General features: G+C 44.2%; 1 protein-coding gene across 1 annotated transcript in view; it reads left to right on the top strand.

The window, feature by feature from the left end:
• Window positions 1–19,727, top strand: part of odf2a (outer dense fiber of sperm tails 2a) — a 120,599-nt gene extending 100,872 nt beyond the window's left edge. Inside the window, exons 20-25 of the mRNA XM_068012130.1 lie at window positions 574–692; window positions 3,629–3,690; window positions 7,261–7,359; window positions 11,856–11,960; window positions 18,196–18,223; window positions 19,378–19,727. Of these exons, the coding sequence (XP_067868231.1) occupies window positions 574–692; window positions 3,629–3,690; window positions 7,261–7,359; window positions 11,856–11,960; window positions 18,196–18,223; window positions 19,378–19,435 (471 nt within the window). The 3' untranslated portion in view covers window positions 19,436–19,727. The remainder of the gene's footprint in view (window positions 1–573; window positions 693–3,628; window positions 3,691–7,260; window positions 7,360–11,855; window positions 11,961–18,195; window positions 18,224–19,377) is intronic.
• Window positions 19,728–25,684: the final 5,957 nt, after the last annotated feature.

Raw genomic sequence — 25,684 nt, 5'->3', positions numbered from 1 at the left:
GAAATGGCAAATTTTAAGTTGTTAATGTTTTTCTTACTTTTCCTTTATGACTTTTAATCCAATCCTTCCCTCTTGTTATGTCTCTTTCTGAACTAGATGTAACTACTTCATCCTATCTCCTTCTCTGTTATTAGCTTGCATTTCCAGCAAGTGACAGGAAAATAAATTCAGGGCTGAAAAGTGCAGGATAAGTTCTAACTAATGAGGCAGGCTGCAAGATGCCCCACTTAAACAACATCTGAGTAAATATCTTAAATTTATGCTGGCTAAGCTACATTTTATCAAATTTAACATGTGATTTTCATTAAAGACTCTTTGAAAAATGGATTAAATTTATGTTGAAGAGTGTTTCAATATAAAACACATAGGAGGGAGGTGAATTTCCTCTGGGATTTTCCCACTGTGCTGGGGCTTCCCACAAACCTCTGCCGAAGTTTCAGTAGAGACCAACAGGAGAAAGACCCCCCCCCCCGGGAAATTCGCCACCAAACATTTTTTTAAAGTGTTTACTTTTACAGTACTGCAACACCTGTGTATTCAATTGCTGTTCATTCACCTTTTATTGTCTGTAAGCCTTTTGGGGATTGGTACACCATTGCTATTGCCAGTAATTCTGCAGAAAGGTTTGATGGATTGAACAGCATAACGATTGCCATGGACAACAGGAGCACCCTATATCTTCATATCGATCGGTAAGTTGAAAAACCTAGAGCTGTTTCCTTAATAAAATTAAACTAATGGGAGAATCGTTTGATACTTATTAGTACATTGGGAACCATGCTTTTCAAACTCGTGTGTGTGTGTGTGTGTGTCTTCCAGTAAGTACTGACACACCGCAGCCTCACAGCTCCAGCGACCCCGGTTCAATTCTGGGTACTGCCTGTGTGGAGTTTGCAAGTTCTCCCTGTGTCTGCGTGGGTTTTCTCCGGGTGCTCCGGTTTCCTCCCACAGCCAAAAGACTTGCAGGTTGGTAGGTAAATTGGCCATTATAAATTGCCCCTAGTATAGGTAGATGGTAGGGAAATAAAGGGACAGGTGGGGATGTGGTAGGAATATGGGATTAGTGTAGGATTAGTATAAATGGGTGGTTGATGGTCGGCACAGACTCGGTGGGCCGTAGGGCCTGTTTCAGTGCTGTATCTCTAAAACTAAAACATTCCCAGGAGTCCCCTGTAAATATTAACGCTCCTAGGGAGTCACCTGCAAATGCGGACACCCTTCAACAGCACCTTACACTCATGTGACCGCTCCCATGAAGAACATCAAGGTACAGGAAAAGCAGCACCTCCAAATTCCCTTCCGACTGGGGCGTATATTGCCATTCTTTTGTCATCGCTGGCTCAAAATCCTGAAATTTCCTACCAACACCATTGTAGGAGAACAATCAACTCCAAGACTGCAGCAGGTCAAAAAGGCCAACCACCAATTTCTCAGGGCAACTAGGGTTGGACAATGAATGCCGACCTTGCCAGTGCCACTGATATCCCAAATATGTTTTAAAAATGTGATTGTCTAATACTCTGATCCACTCAGAAACAAGCACTTTGCTGCCTCTTTTATCTTCTAATGCAAAATTTCCACAACTTTGGCAATGATTTATGCAATACACATAGGGATATGGTAGCATTGTGATTGTTACTGGACTAGTAATCCAGGGCCGGGATTAATGAACTGAACACACACATTCAATTCCCACCACAGCAGCTGGTGGAATTTAAATTAAGATGATTAAATAAAAAGCTAGACTCCATAAAGGCAAGCACAAACCTATTGGATTGTCATCAAAAAAACTCTTCTGCTTCACTAATGTCCTTTAGGGATGGAAATCTGCCACCCTTACTCGGTCTGGCCTATATGCTACTCCGGACCCACAGCGATGTGCTTGATTCTTAACTGCCCTCTGAAATGGCCTAGCAAGCCACTCCGTTGTGTCCAAAAAAGCAGCTCACCACCACTTTCTCTAGACCAATTAGAGAGGGTTGATAAATGCTGGCCTGACTGGTGCTGCTCGCATCATTTGAATGAATTTTTAAAAAAAATTGTACAGAACCAAATCACTTGCCCTACTCCAGGAAATTGGGAAATAAAACTATCCCTCACGGATTTTGGACTAGACCGCTGCAGATATGACAGTTGGGGCTGTATTCTGTGCTGCTGGCTTCTATCCAATTAAACTTGATGGCAACAGCCCAAACCAAATTCCTTTGATGGCCTGTCTTTCCTTTTGGGATGTTGTCCTGATATTTGTCTTGGAGAATCACCAAGGTAAGTCATAAATTCCTTTGGGAGGAATCATTACATGGCCGCGATGGGTAAGAAGCAGCTCCTCTTTCACTAGCCACCCTGTAAGAGGCTCAGAAATAGCGGATCTCGACTGGGCAGCAGTAATTAAAGCTGGACACAGCACCCTAGGGTGATGACGGGAAAGTTGACCAACGTTGACCCAATGCTCGTCACGCTGCAGTGCACCCTACTGGACAGGCTGGGTGAAGGCCGGATTGAGCTCCGATGTGGTGTCCCCTACCAGCGGATAGATTGCTGGCACTTGCATCAAGATCTAACTATGAATAAAAACTAGTTGGGTGATGTGTAGAAGATCAACTATTACAATGGAAGCACAGCCTAGTGAGGGTGTCACTGTTCAGGTGGAGTGTCTATTGACACCAGAGTGTCAGCCAATGAGTTGCAGGCAGGGCAGGATTTGTGACAGGATTTGCAGTGTACAGTTTGTTTTACAGCAAGCAGAGTCTATTTACAGATTTCATTTAAATAGAGGCTGCAGCAAACTGAACTCATGACCGAAATTGCACCAACGTCTCTCGCTAAAAGCAGGGTTATTTATCTCCCAAAAAAATGCAGTTAGTGGGGGATAGTTACATAATACAGAAATCCCAGTCACTCGATGCAGCTTATCTTAGGAGGGGCAAAGCAAAAATTGGAAACACAAAAAAAATGTCTCGGCTGAGAGTGGACAAATGTCATCATCGTGGATTTTCTGCCTTGAGGAAGACTAACAGGAAATGACTAACTTTCCTCCTTTTTATAGCTGGGGCTTTTGATACTGCGAACTACCAACATACACATTAGGAGCAGGAGTAGTCATTTGGCCCTTCAAGCCTGCTCTGCCATTTGATAAGATCATGGCTGACCTGAATGTGGCCTCAACTCTACTTTCCTGTCTACCCCCCATACCCTGTGACTCCCTTGTTATTCAAGAATCTATCGAACTCAGCTTTAAAAATATTCAATGACCCTGCCTCCACTGCTCTCCAGGGAAGAGAATTCCACAGCCTGACAATCCTCAGAGAAAACAAATTCTCCTCATCTCTGACTTAAGCTGTGATGCACGTATGCTAGATGCAGGCCGTATACTTCGAAAAATACTACAAGTTAAATAATTTAATCTGTACCTTTCTGAACAAAGTTGATGTGCATACAATTAATAAAACATTTCCTACAGCAGTTTTAAAAGGTAACACACGCCCTCTGGTTCCCAGCTCTACTGTAGCTAAGGAAAAACCTCCAGTAATCGTGGTTATTTTTCCAGTTATTTTGCCTCTTGTGCTAATAAATAAATTTCTGTATCTTGTCGTTAACGTTGCATTTTCTGTATTGGCTGACATAACAGGGATGGAATATGCACAAAAATAGAGATAAACTACTCCAATTCTTCTGTCAGTACTTCTAAAGGTTGGTGGAATTTTTTATTATTTAAATATGTCTCTTTGGGCTCTTCAGGGTAAGCAACAAGAGTAGGACTTGCAGAACTCCAAGATTGGTGGCACAGAGCAAGAATGTTGTTTTTTTTATTCATTCATGGGATGTGGGCATCACTGGCCAGGCCAGCATTTATTGCCCATCCCTAATTGCCCTTGAGAAGGTGGTGGTGAGCTGCCTTCTTGAACCGCTGCAGTCCATTTGGGGTAGGTGCACCCACAGTGCTGTTAGGAAGGGAGTTCCAGGATTTTGACCCAGCGACAGTGAAGGAACGGCGATATAGTTCCAAGTCAGGATGGTGTGTGACTTGGAGGGGAACTTGCAGGTGGTGGTGTTCCCATGTATTTGCTGCCCTTGTCCTTCTAGTTGGTAGAGGTCGCGAGTTTGGAAGGTGCTGTCTAAGGAGCCTTGGTGCATTGCTGCAGTGCATCTTGTAGATGGTACACACTGCTGCCACTGTGCGTCGGTGCTGGAGGGAGTGAATGTTTGTCGATGGGGTGCCAATCAAGCGGGATGCTTTGTCCTGGATGGTGTCGAGCTTCTTGAGTGTTGTTGGAGCTGCACCCATCCAGGCAAGTGGAGAGTATTCCATCACACTCCTGACTTGTGCCTTGTAGATGGTGGACAGGCTTTGGGCAGTCAAGAGATGAGTTACACACCTCAGGATTCCTAGCCTTGACCCGCTCTTGTAGCCACGGTATTTATATGGCTACTCCAGTTCAGTTTCTGGTCAATGGTAACCCCTAGGATGTTGATAATGGGGGATTCAGTGATGGTAATGCCGTTGAATGTCAAGGGGAGATGGTTAGATTCTCTCTTGTTGGAGATGGTCATTGCCTGGCACTTGTGTGACGCGAATGTTACTTGCCACTTATCAGCCCAAGCCTGGATATTGTCCAGGTCTTGCTGCATTTCTACATGGACTGCTTCAGTATTTGAGGAGTCGCGAATGGTGCTGAAGATTGTGCAATCAGCAAACATCCCCACTTCTGACCTTATGATTGAAGGAAGGTCATTGATGAAGCAGCTGAAGATGGTTGGGCCTAGGACACTACCCTGAGAAACTCCTGCAGTGATGTCCTGGAGCTCAGATGATTGACCTCCAACAACCACAACCATCTTCCTTTGCGCTAGGTATGACTCCAGCCAGCGGAGGGATTTCCCCCCAATTCCCATTGACCTCAGTTTTGCTAGGGCTCCTTGATGCCATACTTGGTCAAATGCTGCCTTGATGTCAAGGGCAGTCACTCTCACCTCACCTCTCGAGTTCAGCTCTTTTGTCCGTGTTTGAACCAAGGCTGTAATGAGGTCAGGAGCTGAGTGGCACTGGCGGAACCCAAACTGAGTGTCACTGAGCAGGTTATTGCTAAGCAAGTGCCGCTTGATGGCACTGTGGATGACACCTTCCATCATTTTACTGATGATTGAGAGTAGGCTGATGGGGCGGTAATTGGCCGGGTTGGACTTGTCCTGCTTTTTGTGTACAGGACATACCTGGGCAATTTTCCACATTGCCAAGTAGATGCCAGTGTTGTAGCTGTACTGGAACAGCTTGGCTAGGGGTGCGGCAAGTTCTGGAGCACAGGTCTTCAGTACTATTGCCGGAATATTGTCAGGGCCCATAGCTTTTGCAGTATCCAGTGCTTTCAGTCGTTTCTTGATATCACGCGGAGTGAATCGAATTGGCTGAAGTCTGGCATCTGTGATGCTGGGGACTTCAGGAGGAGGCCATGATGGATCATCAACTCGGCACTTCTGGCTGAAGATTGTTGCATTTGTGTTGCTTAATTCCATCTATGCTGCACCAAGAATGCATCTCAAACCTGCAGCGGCATCTCCTGCTGCATCAGGGTGAAGCCCTGCTGCCTGTATACTAACTGTGCCAAGTCCCGTTCACCAGTCACTCCCTATGCTCACTGACCTACACTAGCAATGCCTGATTTTAAAAATTCTCATTCTAGTTTTCAAATCCCTCCACGGCCTTGTCCCTCCCTATCTCTGTAACCTGCTCCAGCCCTACAATCCTCCTGCTCCTCCAATTCCGGACTCTCGAGCATCCCTAATTTTCATTGCTCTACCATTTGGTTGCTGTGCCTTCAGTGGCCTGGGCCCTAAGCTTTGGAATTCCCTCCCTAAACATCTCCACCTCCCTCTCTCCTCCCTTTAAGATGCTCCTTAAAACCTACCTCTTTGACCAAGCTTTGGGTCACCTGTCCTAATATCTCCTTATGTGGTTCAGTGTCTTAAGTTCTGTGAAGCGCCTTGGGATGCTTCACTACTTTAAAGAGGCTAAATAAATACAGGTTGTGGCTGCTCCTGCTGTCACTTCCATTCTTCACACTCGCTTCGATCGAGACGCCCCGATACTTGTTGACGCCATTCCTCAATCGATCCACTAACAGCTGTACCTAGTCCTGGTTTGTACCCCACCCACCAACTCTACCCGAGACTACTAACACAACTCTTTTATGATTAGAATTTCTTGTAAGTTCCAGCCCAGAACTATAGCATGCCATTTAGGCTGATATTTCAGTGCAGTACTGAGAGGGTGCTGCTGTCCTTTGAGATGTTAAATTGAGGCTTCATCTGCTGTTCCAGTGGACTTTAAAGAGCTCGTGGGACTACTCGGAAAAGACCAGGGTGTTTTCTTATTGCCCTGGTCAAAATTTCTCCCTCAAGCAACACTTGGCTCAGTAGGACTCTCGCCTCCATTGTCTTGTACAAGTCTAGTTCTCCTGTCTCAGCTGTGGCTCAGTGGTTAACACTCTAGCCTCCAAGACAGAAGGTTGTAGGTTCAAGACATATATTCCAGGCTGACACTGTAGTGCAGTACTGAGGAAGCATTGCACTGTCGGAGAGTCAGTACTGTGGGAGTGCTGCACTGTCTGAGGCACTGTCCTATGGATGAAATGTTAAATCTAAAGCCCCGTCTGCCATCTCAGGTGGACTTAAAATATCAGGGGAGTTCTCCCCGGTGTTGTGGGTAACTTTATCCCTCAGGCAACATTGCCAAACAGATTATCTGGTCATTATCACATTACTGTTTGTGAGAGCTTGTGCACAAATCAGCTATCACAGGGGCGGCGCAGTAGTTAGCACCACAGCCTCACAGCTCCAGCAACCTGGGTTCGGTTCTGAGTACTGCCTGTGTGGAGTTTGCAAGTTCTCCCTGTGACCACGTGGGTTTCCGCTGGGTGCTCCGGTTTCCTCCCACAGCCAAAGACTTGCAGGTTGATTGGTAAATTGGTCATTGTAAATTGCCCCTAGTGTAGGTAGGTGGTAGGAGAATTGAGGGAAGGTGGGGATGTGGTAGGGAATATGGGTTTAATGTAGGATTAATATAAATGGGTAGTTGATGGTCAGCACAGACTCGGTGGGCCGAAGGGCCTGTTTGAGTGCTGTATCTCTATGACTATGACTATTTCCTACATTAGTAACTACACTTCATTGGCTGTGAAGCACTTTGAGACGACCTGAGGTCATGAAAGGTGCTATAGAAATTCCATATAAACGCGAGTCTTTTTTTTTCCTTTGCTTCTATAGGTGACTCAGGGTACAAAATTTTAGCTTCTAACACTGAATATGTTATATTCCATCACTACAACCATGGGAAATGTACTACTGACACCTTCTTCTTATTTGGTAAGATACAATTACGTATTGATCAGAAAGTCAAAATTCCTTTTACCATCGGATGATGCAGTGTACAAAGTGTATTGTGTATCCCAAGATCTTAGGTTTCCTCACTACCTAACATCCATATTCCAGAAATGCTGATCCATTTCCAAGGAGTAGGTAACATGTTTATCCCAATGCTGTTTGTCACTCAAATCCAACTGCTACAGTTGGAATAAATCTGATCAGTGCTAGTGCAGTTGGTTGAGTGGAACACTCATCAGAAGAGGGGTACTTCATCATATTGGTGACTAACATTGGCCATCTTCCACCCTCTATAAATATGAGTTCATCAAAAACTCTGCTGCCCATATCCTAACTTACACCATGTCCTACTGACCCATTAGCCCTATGCCTACTGACTTTAATTGGCTATAACGGTGGTTCAACAACACCTTGATTTTGAAATTCTTATCCTTGTGTTCAAATACCTTCATGGTCTTGCTTCTCCCTACTTCGGTAACCTCCTCTTAACTCTGAGAACTCTGCGTACCTCCAACTCTGGTCTCTTGTGCATCCCACTCCCTTCATCCTAGCATTGGCAGCCATGCCTTCAGCTATCTAGGCTCTTGTCTCTGGAGTTCCCTCCTAAAACTTCTCTGCCCCTCTCTCCTTTTTAAGGCCCTACTTAAAACCTACCTCTTTGACCAAGATTTTAGTCTCCTGCCCTAATATCCTGATGTCTCCTTTCTTGGCTCAGTCTCAATTTCTGTCTGATTACGCTCCTGTGAAGCACCTTGGAGCCTCTTTGTCTGTTAAAGGTTCTAAATAAATGAAAATTATTGTTCCATCCCAGTACAGTCAAACATTGATTACATGTGAACTTAATTTTCAGATCAAATTATTCTCTGCTGAAAATATGCAATACTTGTATTCTATAATAGTTTACTGAAAAATATACAGCACAACTTCCATTATTCGCCATAATACAAAAGGGGTGAATAGTAGGAGTTGGCGGATAATGGAGATCCTCCCACTCCTGATCTCAAATGTACAATATAGCAATAACCTCCGTACAGGAATGAAGACATTTCAACACAAGAATACAACTTTATTCAAATAAAGTAGTTTGGAATACAGATAACAGAAGAGGTTGCACAAACAAGGCCATTCAGCCCATCGTATCTGCACTGGCTCTCTGAAAGAGCAATTCCCTCAGTCCCATTCCCCCACCTTTTCCCCATAACTCTGTACATTCTTCCTTTTCATATAACTGTCTAATTCCCTTTCAAATGTTTCAATTGAACCTGCCTCCACCATGTTCTCAGGCAGCGCATTCCAGACCTTAACCACTCACTGCGTGAAAAAGTTTTTCGTCATGCCACTTTTGCTTCTCTTAGCAAATACTTTAAATCTGTGCCCTCTCGCTCTCGATCCTTTCACGAGTGGGAAGAGTTTCTCTCTATCTACTCTGTCCAGACCCCTCATGATTTTGAATACCTCTATCAAATCACCTTTCCGCCTTCTCTTCAAGGAAAACAGTCCTAACTTCTCCAATCTATCTTCATAACGGAAATTCCTCATCCCTGGAACCATTCTCGTGACTCTCTTCAGTACTTTCTCCAATGCCCTCACGTCTTTTCTCTAGTGCGGTGCCCAGAACTGGACGCAATACTCCAGCTGAGGCCGAATTAATGTCATATACAAGCTCAGCATACCTCCCTTGCTCTTGTACTCTCTGCCTTTAATAATAAAGCACAGGATACTGCATGCTTTATTAACTGCTCTCTCAACCGGTCCGGCCACCTATAATGAATTATGCACATATAAACCCAGGTCCCTCTGCTCCTGCACCCCCTTTAGAATTGTGCCCTTTATTCTATATTGTCTCTCCATGTTCTTCTACCAAAATGAATCACCTCACATTTCTCTGCATTGAACTTCATCTGCCATCTGTCTGTCCATTCCACCAACTTCTCTATGTCCTTTTGAAGTTCTACACTATCCTCCTCACAGTTCACAATGCTTCCAAGTTTCGTATCATCTGCAAACTTTGAAATTTTGCCCTGTACACCAAGGTCTAGGTCATTAATATGTATCAGGAAAAGCAAGAGTCCCAACACAGATCCCTGGGGAACTCCACTATAAACCTTCTTCCAGCCCGAAAAACATCCATTAACCACTACTCTTTGTTTCCTGTCACTCAGCCAATTTCATATCTGTGTTGCTACCGTCCCTTTTATTTCCATGAGCTACAAGTTTGCTCACAAGTCTGTTGTGTGGCACTGTATCAAATGCCTTTTGAAAGTCCATGTACACCACATCAACAGCATTGCCCTCATCAACCCTCTCTGTTACCTCCTCAAAAAACTCTAGCAAGTTAGTTAAGCATGATTTTCCCTTAAGAAATATGTGCTGGCTTTCCTTAATTAACTCACATTTGTCCATGTGACTATTGATTTTGTCCCGAATTATTTTTTCCAGAGGTTTTCCCACCACCGAAGTTAAACTGACTGGTCTGCAGTTGCTGGGCTTATTTTTACACCCTTTTTAGAACAAGGGTGTAACGTTCACAATTCTCCAGTCCTCTGGCACCACCCCCGAGTCTAAAGAAGACTGAAATTATGGCCAGTGCCTCTGCGATTTCCACCCTCACTTCCCTCAGTATCCTTGGATGTATCTTGGATGCAAAGTGCTTTATCCACTTTAAGTTCAGACAGCCTATCTAATACTTCCTCTTTATCAATTTTACACCCCTCTAGTGTCTGACTTACCTTCTCTTTCAACATTGTCTGGATTGTATCTTTGTCCTTGGTAAAGACAGATGCAAAGTATTCATTTAGTACCTCAGCTATGTCCTCTGCCTCCATGTGTAAATCCTCTTTCTGATCTCTAATTGGCCCCACTCCTCCTTTTACTAGTTATATGCCTATAGAAAACTTTGGGATTTTCCTTTAATGCTAGCTGTCAGTCTCTTCTCATGCTCCCTCTTTGCTTCTCTTATTTGCTTTTTCACTTCCCCTCTGGACCTTCTATATTCAGCTTGGTTCTTGATAGTATTTTCTACCTGGCATCTGTCATAATTACACATTTTCTTCTTTATCTTAATTTCTACCTCTTTTGTCATCCAAGGAGCTCTGGATTTGTTTGCTCTACTTTTCCCCTTCGAGGGAACATAACTTGACTGTGGCCGAACTATCTCTTCTTTGAAGGTAGCCCATTATTCACCTACAGGTTTTCCTGCCAGCTTTTGACTCCAATTTATTTGTCCCAGCTCCATTCTTACCCCATTGCAGTTGGACTTCCCCCAGTTAATTATTCTTACCCTGGATTGCTCTTTGTCCTTTTCCACAGTTAGCCTAAACCTTATGATACAACGATCACTATACCCTAAATGCTCTCCTACTGATACTTGATCCACTTGGCCCATCTCATTCCCAAGAACCAGGTCTAGGAGTGCCTCCTTTCACGTTGGATTCACAATATACTGCTGTAGAAAATTTTCCTGAACACACTCTCGGAACTCTTGCCCTTCACTGCCCTTTATAATACTATTATCCCAATATTATGTTTGGATAATTAAGAGTCCCCCATTAAAAACTACCCTATAATTTTTGCACCTCTGAGTAATTTCCGTGCAAATTTGTTCCTTCGCGTCCTTCCCACTAGCTGGTGGCCTATCGACAACACACCGAGCAATGTAACTGCACCTTTTTGGTTCCTTCGCTCTTGCCAAATTGATTATGTCCTCAACCCCTCTGGGATATCCTTTTTCTCCAGCACTGCAATGCTCTCCTTAATCAATACCACCACCCCTCCCCCTTTTTTTCCTTTCCTATCTTTCCTGAACACCTTGTATGTTCACCTTATGTTCTTATGTATCCAGGAATATTTAACACCCAGTCCTGCCCTTTTTTGAGCCAGGTCTCTGTTATAGCCACAACATCATATTTCCACGTGGCATTCTGCGCCTGTACCTCACCAGTCTTATTAACCATACTCCGTGCATTCACATACATGCACATTAACCCTGATTCAGACTTGATTACTTTCTCCCTTATTCTGACCCCACCTAATAACATACCATTCCCTACTGTCGTGCTATCTGTCTCCCCCAGTATTTTGTGCACCATGGTATTCCTCTCTAATATTTGTTCCTGGTTCCCTCACCCCTGACAAATTACCACTTTTGCTTTCCTCCAATCTGAGCTCCCTCTTTGGTTTCCATCCCCCTGACAATCTAGTTTAAACCCTCCCCAACAGCACTAGCAAATCTCCCTGCAAGGTTATTCATCCCTGTCCTGCTAAGATGCAACCCATCCCACCTGCCGCAGAACCAGTCCCAATGTCTCAGAAATCTGATGCCCTCCCTCCTACACCAGTTCTCCAGCCACATGTTTGCTCAATTACCTATTCCTATGCTCACTTGCACGTGGGACTGGGAGTAATCCTGAGATAATGGCATAATGTATTTGTTAACTGACTGAAGAGATACCAAATTTAACAGCTATCTGCCTTTGCAGGGAGGAATTTGACAGTAAGCTCTGCTATTATGGAACACTTCAAAAGACTGGTGGATTGTTCAGAAATTCCAGATCTCACGATCTACCTGCTACCTCAGGAGAACGGTAAAGCTACATGTCGCAAATTATGAAGGATTTCAGGGATACATTCCCAAGGATATCATTGGTCTTGCTGTTTAATTAGCAAAACTATTTTTGGCTTGTTAATGTTTTTTTTCACATTTTGATCATAGGAACATAGGAGTAGGCCATTCAGCCCGTGGAGCCTGCTCCGCCATTCAATACAATCATGGCTGATCATCCACTTCAATGCCTTTTTCCCATCCTATCCTCATATCCCCTTATGTCATTTGTAGTTAGAAATCTGTCAATCTCTGCTTTAAACATACTCAATGACTGAGCTTCCACAGTCCTCAGGGGTAGAGAATTCCAAAGATTCACACCCTCTGAGTAAAGAAATTTCTCCTCATTTCTGTCCTAAGAGGCTTCCCTCTTATTTTGAAATTGTGTCCCCTGGTTCTAGACTCCCTAACCAGGGGAAACATCTTAGCTGCATCTACCCTGTCTATCCCTTTAAGTATTTTGTAGGTTTCAATGAGATCACCTCTCATTCTTCAAAACTCTAGAGAATACAGGCCCAGTTTCCCCAATCTCTCTTCATAGTACAGTCTCACCATCCTGGGAACAAGTCTGGTGAACCTTCGTTGCACTCCCTCTATGGCAATAATATCCTTCCTAAGGTAAGGGGACCATAACTGCACACAGTACTCCAGGTGTGGTCTAACCAACGTTCTATACAATTGAAGCAAGACTTCACTACTCCTGTACTCAAATCCTCTTGCGATAAAGGCCAACATACTATTAGCCTTCTTAATTGCTTGCTGTACCTGCATGTTAGCTTTCAATGACTTATTGACAAGGACACCCAGGTCCCTTTGTGCATCTACACTTTCTAATCTCTTACCATTTAAGAAATACTCTGCACACCTGTTTCTCCTACCAAAGTGGATTACCTCATATTTTTCCACATTAAATTCCATCTGCCACGTTCTTGCCCACTCACTAAGTCTTTCCAAATCCCCTTGAAGCCACTTTGCATCTTCCTCACAACACACATTCCCACCTAGTTTTGTGTCATCCGCGAACTTGGAAATATTACATTTGGTCCCCGCATCCAAATCATTGATGTATTTGCGAACAGCTGGGGCCCAAGCACTGGTCCCTGCAGTACCCCACTAGTCACAGCCTGCCAATGCGAGAATGACCCGTTTGTTCCTACTCTCTGTTTTCTGCCTGTTAACCAATCCTTAATCCATGCCAGTATATTACCTCCTATCCATTGTGCTTTAATTTTGCTAACCAACCTCCTGTGGGGGACTTTATCAAAGGCTTTTTGAAAATCCAAGTTTACCATGTCCACTGACTCCCCTTTATTAATTCTGTTAGTAACATCCTCAAAAAACTCCATGTTCATAAATCCATGTTGACTATGCCCACTCAGATCATTATTATCCAAGTGTCCATTTAACACATCCTTTAGAATAGATTCCAGCATTTTCCCAATGACTGATGGAAGGCTAACAGATCTGTAATTCCCGGTTTTCTGTCTCCCTCCCTTCTTAAATAGTGGGTGACATTTGCTACCTTCCAATCTGCAGAAACTGCTCCAGAATCTATAGAATGTTGGAAGATGATCATCAATGCATCCACTATCTCCATAGCTACCTCTTTCAACACTCTGGGATGTAGAATATCAGGTCCTGTGGACTTATCAACCTTCAGCCTCATTTATTTCTCCAATTCAATCTTCTTACTCATACCATTTTCCTTCAATGCCTCATTCTCCCTAGTCCCTTGGATCTCTAATTCTAGGAGATTTTTTGTATCTTCCTCAGTGAAGACAGACACAAAGTAATCATTTAGCTTCTCTGCTATTTCTATTCCCTGTTATAAATTCTCCTGACTCTGTCTGTAATGGACTCACTCACATTTGTCTTATTCAAAATTTTCCTTTTTATGTACCTATAGAAGCTTTTACAAAGAAAATTACAGCACAGGAACAGGCCCTTCGGCCCTCCAAGCCTGCGCCGATCCAGATCCTCTATCTAAACATGTCGCCTATTTTCTAAGGGTCTGTATCTCTTTGCTTCCTGCTCATTCATGTATCTGTCTAGATACATCTTAAAAGACGCTATCGTGCCCGCGTCTACCACCTCCACTGGCAACGCGTTCCAGGCACCCACCACCCTCTGCGTAAAGAACTTACCACGCATATCCCCCCTAAACTTTTCCCCTCTCACTTTGAACTCGTGACCCCTAGTAATTGAATCCCCCACTCTGGGAAAAAGCTTCTTGCTATCCACCCTGTCTATACCTCTCATGATTTTGTACACCTCAACCTCCGTCTTTCTAATGAAAATAATCCTAATCTACTCAACCTCTCTTCATAGCTAGCGCCCTCCATACCAGGCAACATCCTGGTGAACCTCCTCTGCACCCTCTCCAGTTTTTATATTTTTTGCTAGCTTACATTTATATTCTATTCTCCCTTTCTTTATCAGTATCTTCGTCAAAGACTAGGCTTTAAGTGTGATTATAGAGCGAAACTCTTTCCTCACTTGAGAACATCCGGAGGGGAGATTACTAACAGTCATCTTTTTTTTTTAGAGATACAGCACTGAAACAGGCCCTTCGGCCCACCAAGTCTGTGCCGACCATCAACCACCCATTTATACTAATCCTACACTAATTCCATATTCCTACCACATCCCCACCTGTCCCTATATTTCCCTACCACCTACCTATACGAGGGGCAATTTTTATAATGGCCAATTTACCTATCAACCTGCAAGTCTTTTGGCATGTGGGAGGAAACCGGAGCACCCGGAGGAAACCCACGCAGACACAGGGAGAACTTGCAAACTCCACACAGGCGGTACCCAGAATTGAACCCGGGTCGCTGGAGCTGTGAGGCTGCAGTGCTAACCACTGCGCCACTGTGCTGCCCTTCATCTTGTAATGAAAGGTATAGATGAGGTTTGACTGAACAAGGTAGTTAACTTAAACAGTGAGCAAAAGGCTAGAGGACACAAATGTGAAGTTCACAGGCTTCGCACAAGAGTAGAAACTTCCCATCCCTCTCTGCAGCGTATTCCTGATCATAAAATCTCGCTGTATTTATAAAGAAAAAAAGCATCTCGTCTCTAGTTTGTTTGTCGATTTACCTTAAGTCTTAATCCTCTGGTTACTGACCCCCTACCATGAAAACAATTCCTCTCTATTTAATCTATCAAAACCCCTCAATTTTGAACACCATGAATGATGAATGAGTGCGAATGTCGTAAATAAATAATCAAGGCCAATTACTCTGATATTGGTCGATCACAAGATTGAGGAAAATACTGCAGTTATAACCATATCAATATACCCGGTCGAACTCTGTTGCTGTAAGTTTTCCGTCCAGCGACCTAGTTGAGAATTGATAGGGTAGATAGAGTGCACTATTTCCACTAGTTGGGGAGTCTAGGACAAGGGACATAGCCTAACATTTAGAGCCAGATCTTTCAGGACTGAAGTTATGGGACACTTCTACACAAAAAGGGTGGTGGCACTTTGGAACCCTCTTCTGCTAACGGCAGTTGATACTAGTCAGCTGTTAATTCTAAATCTGAAACGGGTAGATTTTTGTTAACCAAAGGTATTTGGGATATGGGGCAAATGCGGGTACATGGAGTTGGGTCACAGATCAGCCATAATCTCGTTGAATGGCAGAATAGGCTTGAGGGGCTAAATCGCCTCTTCCGTTCCTACAATTCTCAGTCCAATTGTAACAGGCAGCCCTGGAGATTCAATGTGGTGGTTAAAAAATATATGCTACTAAGCCGTATGGTTCAGGCAGATTCCCAGGATCCCTGGTCAGACTTAAGTTAACTGTTCTCAAACCAAGTCAGTGCTGGGGACCCTCAGTGTCCACAGGAAGAGAGAATTCCACCAGCCGCCCAGCTTCTGGTTAACCTTGAGGTCATGGTCCTGTCAACACTCAATCTCATGGTTCATGCATGGCAAAAATTCACTTGGCGCTGGGTACTAGGGGGCCTGCCAGTGTATTTGGAATCCTACCCATCATGAGGGGATGGGGATGGTCGCTGAGGAATTGATGTTATTAGAAACCTTTAATTATAACTGTAATTTTGTCAGGTCTCAAAAGAACTGCATTATAGTCATTAGAACATAAGCAAGAGCCTTATAGCCCCTTCCACCTGCTCCGTCATTCAATAAGATCATGGCTGAACTTCTACATCACTCCACACTCCCACCCTATTCCTATAACACCTTGATTCCATTGGTGCCCAAAAGTCTAATGATTTAAGTCTTGAATATACTCAATGACTGAGCATCCACAGCTCTCTGGAGTACAGAATTTCAAAGATTCACAACCTTCTGAGCAAAGAAGACATTTCTCCTCATCTCAGTCCTAAATGGCTGGCCCTTTATTCTGCGACTATGACCTCAGGTTCTAGATTCTACAGCCAGAGGAAACAGCCTCCCAGCATCTACCCTGTCAAGCCCTCTTAAGAATTTTATGTGTTTCAATGTGGTCACCTCTCAATCTTCTGAACTGCAGAGAATAGAGGCCCATTCTACTCAATCTCTCCTCATCGGACCAATGTTCCCACTAAACTGCTCACGTGCGCAGCTGGGCCGTAGCATTGAAGGTACTACACAGGCCTTGTTCTGTGTTAAATATTGTGCACGCACGACTGCGCATAACAACTTAAAGACACTATGGATTGAAAAAGCTGGTCGTCTGCAACATCAAAATTTTATAAGAAACGTGTAGGACCTCATCCCAGGAACCAATCTCATGAACTTTTGTTGCACTTCCTTCAAAGCAAGTACAGCCTTCCTTGGGTAAGGAAACTAAAACTGTACAGCACGGACCAAAACTGTACATAGTGAAGTTTAGACCTAAAAAAAATAAACTGTTTTACTATTCCGTAATGGTGAGGTTTAATTGTGTTTGGGAAGTCATTGCTATAACCAGTGGACCCTAAAATTGACTCTATGATGGATACAGCTATTTCTTGATAGAGCTGCTAGATTCAGTGAGGCCATCACAGAGCAAGACTGATTCTGTTTAACTCCTGGACAAGAACTCAGTGGGACTGAGGATAGCATTGTCAACCCTCCAGGATTGGTCTGGAGTCTCCAGGAATTGAAGATTAATCTCCTGGACACTACTACCAGGAAAAACCTAGGGGCGGCGCAGTGGTTAGCACTGCAGCCTCACAGCTCCAGCGACCCGGGTTCAGTTCTGGGTACTGCCTGTGTGGAGTTTGCAAGTTCTCCCTATGACTGCGTGGGTTTCTCCCAGGTGCTCCAGTTTCCTCCCACAGCCAAAGACTTGCAGGTTGATAGGTAAATTGGCCATTGTAAATTGCCCCTAGTGTAGGTAGGTGAATGGTGGGAATATGGGATTAATGTAGGATTAGTATAAAGGGCTAAAGTGTGGCGAGTCGAAGAGACTTAGCAGTTGGCAGGGAAAAAAGACAGAAGCGCAAGGGGAGAGCCAACTGTGTAACAGCCCCGACAACCAATTTTTTCTGCAGTACCTGTGGAAGAGTCTGTCACTCTAGTATTGGCCTTTATAGCCACTCCAGGCGCTGCTCCACAAACCACTGACCACCTCCAGGCGCTTACCCATTGTCTCCTGAGACAAGGAGGCCAAAGAAGAAGTATAAATGGGTGGTTGTTGGTGGACCAAAGGGCCTGTTTCAGTGCTGTATCTCTCTATAAAAAAAAAACCTAGAGAAAAATCATTGGACATTATAAAGATTTATGTTTTTTCATTTTCTTTGAACACTTCTGCTTACCAATTATAAAGATATTGGAAATGAAGAATCTAGAATGATCCAATCTGGTAATGAAGTGTCTTATCGTTTCTGACTTGGCTTTGGAAAGGCAGGGTGCCGCAAGGATGGAAATGTTGGGCAACCAGTGGTAGCAGAGGGTGGTTGGAGGCAGTCGGGCATGTGATGAAACTTCCAGGAATACATTCAACCAAAGTTGGCAACTCCAGTACTGGGCTCCAGATAAACTGGGCAAGGAGGCTTCAGTGCATTGATAGTGCTACAGGCTTACATACCAACAGTTTGCAAGGCTGACGAAGGCTCGATGATTTACTTAAATTAAGGGGGTCCTTCCCCATGGTGTAGTTGGAGCAGCTGAACAGTGAGGTGAGGAATGGAATAATGCAGCAAAATATGGCCATCAGTAATAACAAATCAAAAACTGGTTCAAAATCATGACTGGTATAAATCTATCACTGTTTTTTTTTTAGGAAACTGCAAGCACAACGCACCAAAGAGGTTTGTACATTTTGTTTTTAAAAAAAAATTAAGCTGGAATGATTATTTAGCTCACTGTAGAACTTCCAATCAGAGAAGTTTAAGTCCAAATGTTTAGTGGGCTGGATCTTGCTGGAAGAATACCATGAGTTAAAGACACATGTTGTTATTAATGGGCAAATCAGCCAGCAAATGTTTACATTTTTCCTTTGTCTCTTTTTTTCCCTCTCTCCCTTGATCCAATCTTTCTTTCCCTCTGTTTCTCTCTGTACCTGATTCTAATTCCTCCCTCCTTCTCTGTCATTTCTGTTTTTCTCAATTCTTAAATCTCATTGGTGAAGGTGAGATACTGTTGGCCCAGTCGTTCACTGAGGTCCAGGTGCCCCATTACCCTTCTCACGCTGTTATCAGCTCAGCTCTCAGCAAGTTAATGCACAAAAAATAATTTTGAGCTGAAGGGTGAAAACAAATGAGAATAACTTGCATTTCCATAGCGCCTTTTACAACCTCAGGGCATCCCAAAGCGCTTCACAGCCAAAGAAATTATTTTGGAGTGCAGTTGCTGTTGTAGGAAATGTGGCAGCTAACTTACATTCAGGAAGGTCCCACAAAAAGCAATTTGATAAGAACCAGATAATCTGTTTTCAGTGATATTAATTGAGGTATAAATATTGGCCAAGATAGCAGGTTAACTCTCCTCTTCGAAATAATGTCATGGGATCTTGTACGTCCACGTGGGAATAGACGGTGCCTCAGTTTAACAACTCATCTGAAAGATGACACCTCTGACAGTACAGCACTCCCTCAATACTGCAATGTAGTGTCAGCCTAGATTTTTGTACTCAAATCTCTGAAGTGGTACTCAAACCCACAACCTTCTGGCACAGAGGAGAGAGTGCTACCCAGGAAGGCATGGCTGACACTGAAAAAGAAAATGGTCTAATTAACAGCACACATCATGAGTTGCCCCACTCTAGGAAGAACCGCCCCATGTTCTACATTCCAGTTTGTGTTATATTTCAGAGGAGCCAATCTGTGCTCAAAAATTGTCGGCAAGATCATGTTTGTGTGTGAGCTTCCCTGATTGCAGGCTCTGACTTTATTTTATTTTGCTTTCATTTATAAACTGGTTCTTTGTTTCCTCGGGTGTTGATTAGATTTATTTTACATTACAGGAGAAAAAGGGAAACTGATCTGAGCAAGGTGATGCTGGAGCAAATTGTACACGAATAGCCTTTCAGAATTATTCTGCACTCAACATTTCTGCACCAAAATACAAGATTACTGCTATTCATTTTTAGTTTGTTTAGAAAGCAATCTGAATTAAGAAATGTTATGTGATTTGGTACATTTCTTTGCATTTATGATATCTAGCTTTAGAAATTTGCAGACAATTATCTAACAGAAAATATGTGGACAGTTTAAATGTCAAGAATCTAACAGCAAATATAACACAAGTATATTAGCACAGGAAAATATTGTATTTCTGTACAGCAGCGCCTGAGTGAACCCATATTCAGAACATTACTAGTTCATTGTTAAACATGAAAACACCTATAAGTACTAAATCAATAAAATATCGCAACAGATATGTTTATGTCTGGTGTAGTTGTAAAATTACACAGCACAGAAGGAGGCCATTCAGTCCATTGTGTCTGTGTCAGCACCGTGAAAGAGCCATCCAATTAGTCCCAATCCCCCTGCTTTTTCCCTAATTTCCTGTAAATTTTTCATTGTCAAGTATTTATCAAGTTCCTTTTTGAAAGTTACTTTTGAATCTGCTTCCACCACCCTTTCAGGCAGGACTTTCCAGATCATCATAATTCAATGCATTTTTAAAAAAATAATTATTTCTCCTCTGGATTTTTTATGTCCTCTGTTTACTAACCCTCTTGCCAGTGGAAACTTTCTCCCTATCTACTTTATCCAAAACCTTCATAATTTTGAACACCTTTATCAAATCTCCCCTTAACCTTCTCTGCTCAAAGGAAAACAATCCAAGCTTCTTTACTCTCTCCATATAACAGAATTCCCTCATCCCAGGCACCGTTCTAGTAAATGTCCTTTTGCACCCTCTCCAAGGCCTTGACATCCTTTTTGAAGTGCGGTCTGCAGAATTGGATGCAAAGCTCTCGCTGAGGCCTAACCAGTGTCTCATAAAGATTTTGCATAACTTCCTTGCTTTTGTACCCTATGTCTCTATTTATAAAGCACAGGATCCTGTATGCTTTTTTAAGTCTTATCAATTTGTCTTGCCACTTTTATTTTTACCTATTTTTTAATATAAAATATCATGTTATCACGCTACCTGTATATGCACCTCCCTGTCCAAATATTGCATTTCTATATGTAAAGCTTCAGTGTCAAACTTCCAAATTTCTGTATTCCACTTGCTTCTGATTTGTTCAGATTTCATATTCATCAAACAGCAACAAATTATAACTGAACAGGTAAGAAATGCACCAATCAAAAGGCTCATAGAATGCTTTCCTTTATTATCCGAGGTATAGAATACAAAAGCAGGGATGTAATGCTGGGACTGTATAAAGCATTGGTTAGGCCACAGTTGGAATATTGCATACAGTTCTGGTCACCACATTACAGAAAGGACATAATTGCTCTGGAGAGAGGACAGAGGAGATTTTTTTTTATTCATTCATGGGATGTGGGCATTGCTGGCTAGGCCAGCATTTATTGCCCATCCCTAATTGCCCTTGAGAAGATGGTGGTGAGCTGCCTTCTTGAACCGCTGCAGACCATGTGGGGTAGGTAAACCAACAGTGGTGTTAGGAAGGGAGTTCCAGGATTTTGACCCAGCGACAGTGAAGGAATGGCGATATAGTTCCAAGTCAGGATGGTGTGTGACTTGGAGGGGAACTTACAGGTGGTGGTGTTCCCATGCATTTGCTTGCTGCCCTTGTCTTTCTAGTTGGTAGAGGTCGCGGGTTTGGAAAGTGCTGTCTAAGGAGCCTTGGTGCGTTGCTGCAGTGCATCTTGTAGATGGTACACATTGCTGCCACTGTGCGTCGGTGGTGGAGGGAGTGAATGTTTGAGGATGGGGTGCCAATCAAGCGGGCTGCTTTGTCCTGGATGGTGTCGAGCTTCTTGAGTGTTGTTGGAGCTGTACCCATCCAGGCAAGTGGTGAGTATTCTATAACACTCCTGACTTGTGCCTTGTAGATGGTGGACAGGCTTTGGGGAGTCAGGAGATGAGTTAGTCGCCGTAGGATTCCTAGCCTCTGACCTGCTGTTGTAGCCATGGTATTTCTATGGCTACTCCAGTTCAGTTTCTGGTCAATGGTAGGCCCTAGGATGCTGATAGTGGGGGATTCAGCTATGGTAATGCCATTGAATATCAAGGGGAGATGATTAGCTTCTCTCTTGTTGGAGATGGTCATTGCCTGGCACTTGTGTGGCGCGAATGTTACTTGCCACTTCTCAGCCCAAGCCTGGATATTGTCCAGGTCTTGCTGCATTTCTACACGGACTGCTTCACTATCTGAGGGGTCGCGAATGGTGCTCAACATTGTGCAATCATCAGCAAACATCCCCACTTCTGACCTTATGATTGAAGGAAAGTCATTGATGAAGCAGCTGAAGATGGTTGGGCCTAGGACACCATCCTGAGGAACTCCTGCAGTGATGTCCTGGAGCTCAGATGATTGACCTCCAACAACCACAACCATCTTCCTTTGCATTAGGTATGACTCCAACCAGCGGAGAGTTTTCCCCCTGATTCCCATTGACTCCAGTTTTGCTAGGGCTCCTTGATGCCATACTCTGTCAAATGCTGCCTTGATGTCAAGGGCAGTCACTCTCACCTCACTGAAAGTGGCAACGCAGGTGGATAAGGTAGTCAAGAAGGCATACGGCATGCTTGCCTTCATCGGTCGGGGCATAGAGTATAAAAATTGGCAAGTCATGTTGCAGCTGTACAGAACCTTAGTTAGGCCACACTTAGAATATTGCGTGCAATTCTGGTTGCCACACTACCAGAAGGATGTGGAGGCTTTGGAGAGGGTACAGAGGAGGTTTACCAGGATGTTGCCTGGTCTGGAGGGCATTAGCTATGAGGAGAGGTTGGAAAAACTCGGATTGTTTTCACTGGAACGACGGAGGTGGAGGGGCGACATGATAGAGGTTTACAAAGTTATGAGCGGCATGGACAGTGTGGATAGTCAGAAGCTTTTTCCCAGGGTGGAAGAGTCAGTTACTAGGGGACATAGGTTTAAGGTGCGAGGGGCAAAGTTTAGAGGGGATGTGCGAGGCAAGTTTTTTTACACAGAGGGTGGTGAGTGCCTGGAACTTGCTGCCAGGGGAGGTGGTGGAAGCAGATACGATAGTGACGTTTAAGAGACATCTTGACAAATATATGAATAGGAAGGGAATAGAGGGATATGGGCCCCGGAAGTGCAGAAGTTGTTAGTTTAGGCAGGCATCAAGATCGGCGCAGGCTTGGAGGGCCGAATGGCCTGTTCCTGTGTTGTACTGTTCTTTGACTGTAGAGCTTAGATTTGATCCGTTGGTTATGGGATCGCTTAGCTCTGTCTATTGCATGTTGCCTACGCAGTTTGGGACGCAAGTAATCCTCTTGTAGCTTCACCAGGTTGACACCTCATTTGGAGGTATGCCTGGTGCTGCTCCTGGCATGCCCTCCTGCACTCTTCATTGAACCAGGGTTGGTCTCCTGGCTTGATAGTAATGGTAGAGTGGGGGATATGCCAGGCCATGAGGTTATAGTTTGTAATAAAAGCAAAATACCGCGGATGCTGGAAATCTGAAATAAAAACAAGAAATGCTGGAACCACTCAGCAGGTCTGGCAGCATCTGTGGAAAGAGAAGCAGAGTTAACGTTTCGGGTCAGTGACCCTTCTTCGGAACTTCTACAGTTTTAGATTGTGGTTGAGTTCAATTCTGCTGCTGATGATGGTCCACAGCACCTCATGGATGCCCAGTTTTGCATTGCTAGATCTGTTCGAAATCTATCCCATTTAGCAGGGTGATAGTGCCACACAACACGATGCACAGTATCCTCAATGTGAAGGCGGGACTTCATCTCCACAAGGACTGTGCGGTGGTCACTCCTACTAATACTGTCATGGGCAGATGCATCTGCGGCAGGCAGACTGGTGAAGACGAGGTCAAGTATGTTTTTACCTCTTCTTGCTTCCCTCTCCACCTGCCGCAGATCCAGTCTAGCAGCTATGTCCTTTAGGACTCGGCCAGCTCGGTCAGTAGTGGTGCTACCGAGCCATTCTTGGTGATGGACATTGAAGACCCTCACCCAGAGTACATTCTGCGCCCTTGCCACCCTCGGTGCTTCCTCCAAGTGGTGTTCAACATGGAGGAGTACTGACTCATCAGCTGAGGGAGGGCGGTAGGTAGTAATCAGCAGGAGGTTTCCTTGCCCATGTTTGACCTGATGCCATGAGACTTCATGCGATCCGGAGTCGATGTTGAGGACTCACAGGGCAACTCCTTCCCTACTGTATACCACTGTCCCACCACCTCTGCTGGGTCTGTCCTGCCGGTGGGACAGGACATACCCAGGGATGGCGATGGTGGTGTCTGGGACATTGTCTGTAAGGTATGATTCCGTGAGTATGACTGTCAGGCTGTTGCTTGACTAGTCTGTGGGACAGCTCTTGCAACTTTGGCACATGCCCCCAGATGTTAGTAAGAAGGACTTTGCAGGGTCGACAGGGCTGGGTTTGCCGTTGTCGTTTCCGGTGCCTAGGTCGATGCCGGATGGTCCATCCGGTTTAATTCCTTTTTATTGACGTCGTAGCGGTTAGATAGAACTGAGTAGCTTGTTAGGCCATTTCAGAGGGCATGTAAAAGTCAACCACATTGCTGTGGGTCTGGAGTCACATGTAGGCCAGACCAGGTAAGGACAGTCGATTTCCTTCCCTAAAGGACATTAGTGAACCAGATAAGGTTTTTACAACAATCAACAATGGTTTCATGGTCATCATTAGACTCGCTTTTAATTCCAGATTTATTAATTTTGAATTCAAATTCCACCTTCTGCTGTGGTGGGATTCAAACCCATGTCCCCAGAGCAATACCTGGGTCTCTGGGTTTCTAGTCCGGTGACAACACCACTACGCCACCGCCTCCAGAATGTTCCAGGGCTTGAAGGTTGCTGCTATGAGGAAAGCTTGGATAGACTGGGGTTGTTTTCCTGAGAACAGAGGAGGCTGAGGGGTGACTTAATTGAGGTGTACAAAATTGAGAGGCCTAGATAGATTAGACAGGAAGGACCTGTTTCCCCTAGCGGAGTGGTCTATTACCAGGGAGCACAGATTTAAGGTGATTGGTAGAAGGATTAGAGGAGAGAAGAGGAAAACCTTTTTCACCCAGAGGGTGGTGGGTGTCTGGAATTCACTGCCAGGAATGGTGGTAGACGCAGAAACCCTCAATTCTTTTAAAAGGTACCTGGACATGCACCTGAAGTGCTGTAACCTGCAAGGCTATGGACCAGGTGCTGGAAGGTGGGATTCGATTGGGCCGCTTGTTTTTTAGGCTGGCTGAATGGCCTCCTTCTATGCTGTAATTTTTCTATAGTTCTATTGAGCAGGAATAGAACTACCAATCATGAAGTTCACAATCATCAGTCAGCAAACAGTGGCGCAGTGGTTAGCACCGCAGCCTCACAGCTCCAGCGACCCGGGTTCAATTCTGGGTACTGCCTGTGTGGAATTTGCAAGTTCTCCCTGTGTCTGCGTGGGTTTTCGCCAGGTGCTCCAGTTTCCTCCCACAGCCAAAAGACTTGCAGGTTGGTAGGTAAATTGGCCATTATAAATTGCCCCTAGTATAGGTAGGTGGTAGGGAAATACAGGAACAGGTGGGGATGTGGTAAGAATATGGGATTAGTGTAGGACTAGTATAAATGGGTGGTTGATGGTCGGCACAGACTCGGTGGGCCGAAGGGTCTGTTTCAGTGCTGTATCTCTAAAAATAAAAAAAAATAAAATAAAAAAAAGTTACCGGTCGCGAGAAGAAAAAAAACTTGCATTCTCCGGCGTCTTTCACAATCACCTGATGTTCTAAAGTGCACTACAGCCGATGAAGTACTTTTGAAGTGTAGTCACTGTTGTAATGTAGAAAGTATGGCAGCCAATTTGCACACAGCAAGCTCTCAAAAACAGCAATGTGATAACCAGATAATCTATTTTACTAATGCTGATTTAGGGATAAATTTTGATCGGGACACTGGGAATAACTCCTCTCCTCTTCTCTGAAATAGTATCATGGGATCTTTTACATCCATCCAAAAGGACATACAGGGTCTCAGTTTAATGTCTCATCCAAAAGACGGTATCTCAGACAGTACAGCATTCCCTCAGCACTGCACTGAGTGTGTCACCTTAGATTTTTGTGCTCAAGTCTCTGGAGTGGAGCTTGAACCCACAAGCTTCGAAACAGCAGCGAGAGTGCTACCCACTGAGTCACAGCTGACCAAAACAGAGAACCAAAACA

The sequence above is a fragment of the Heterodontus francisci genome, chromosome 32 (assembly GCF_036365525.1).
Source record: "Heterodontus francisci isolate sHetFra1 chromosome 32, sHetFra1.hap1, whole genome shotgun sequence".
NCBI classification, from domain to species: Eukaryota; Metazoa; Chordata; class Chondrichthyes; order Heterodontiformes; family Heterodontidae; genus Heterodontus; species Heterodontus francisci.
This window is presented reverse-complemented; position numbering and strand designations above follow the sequence as displayed.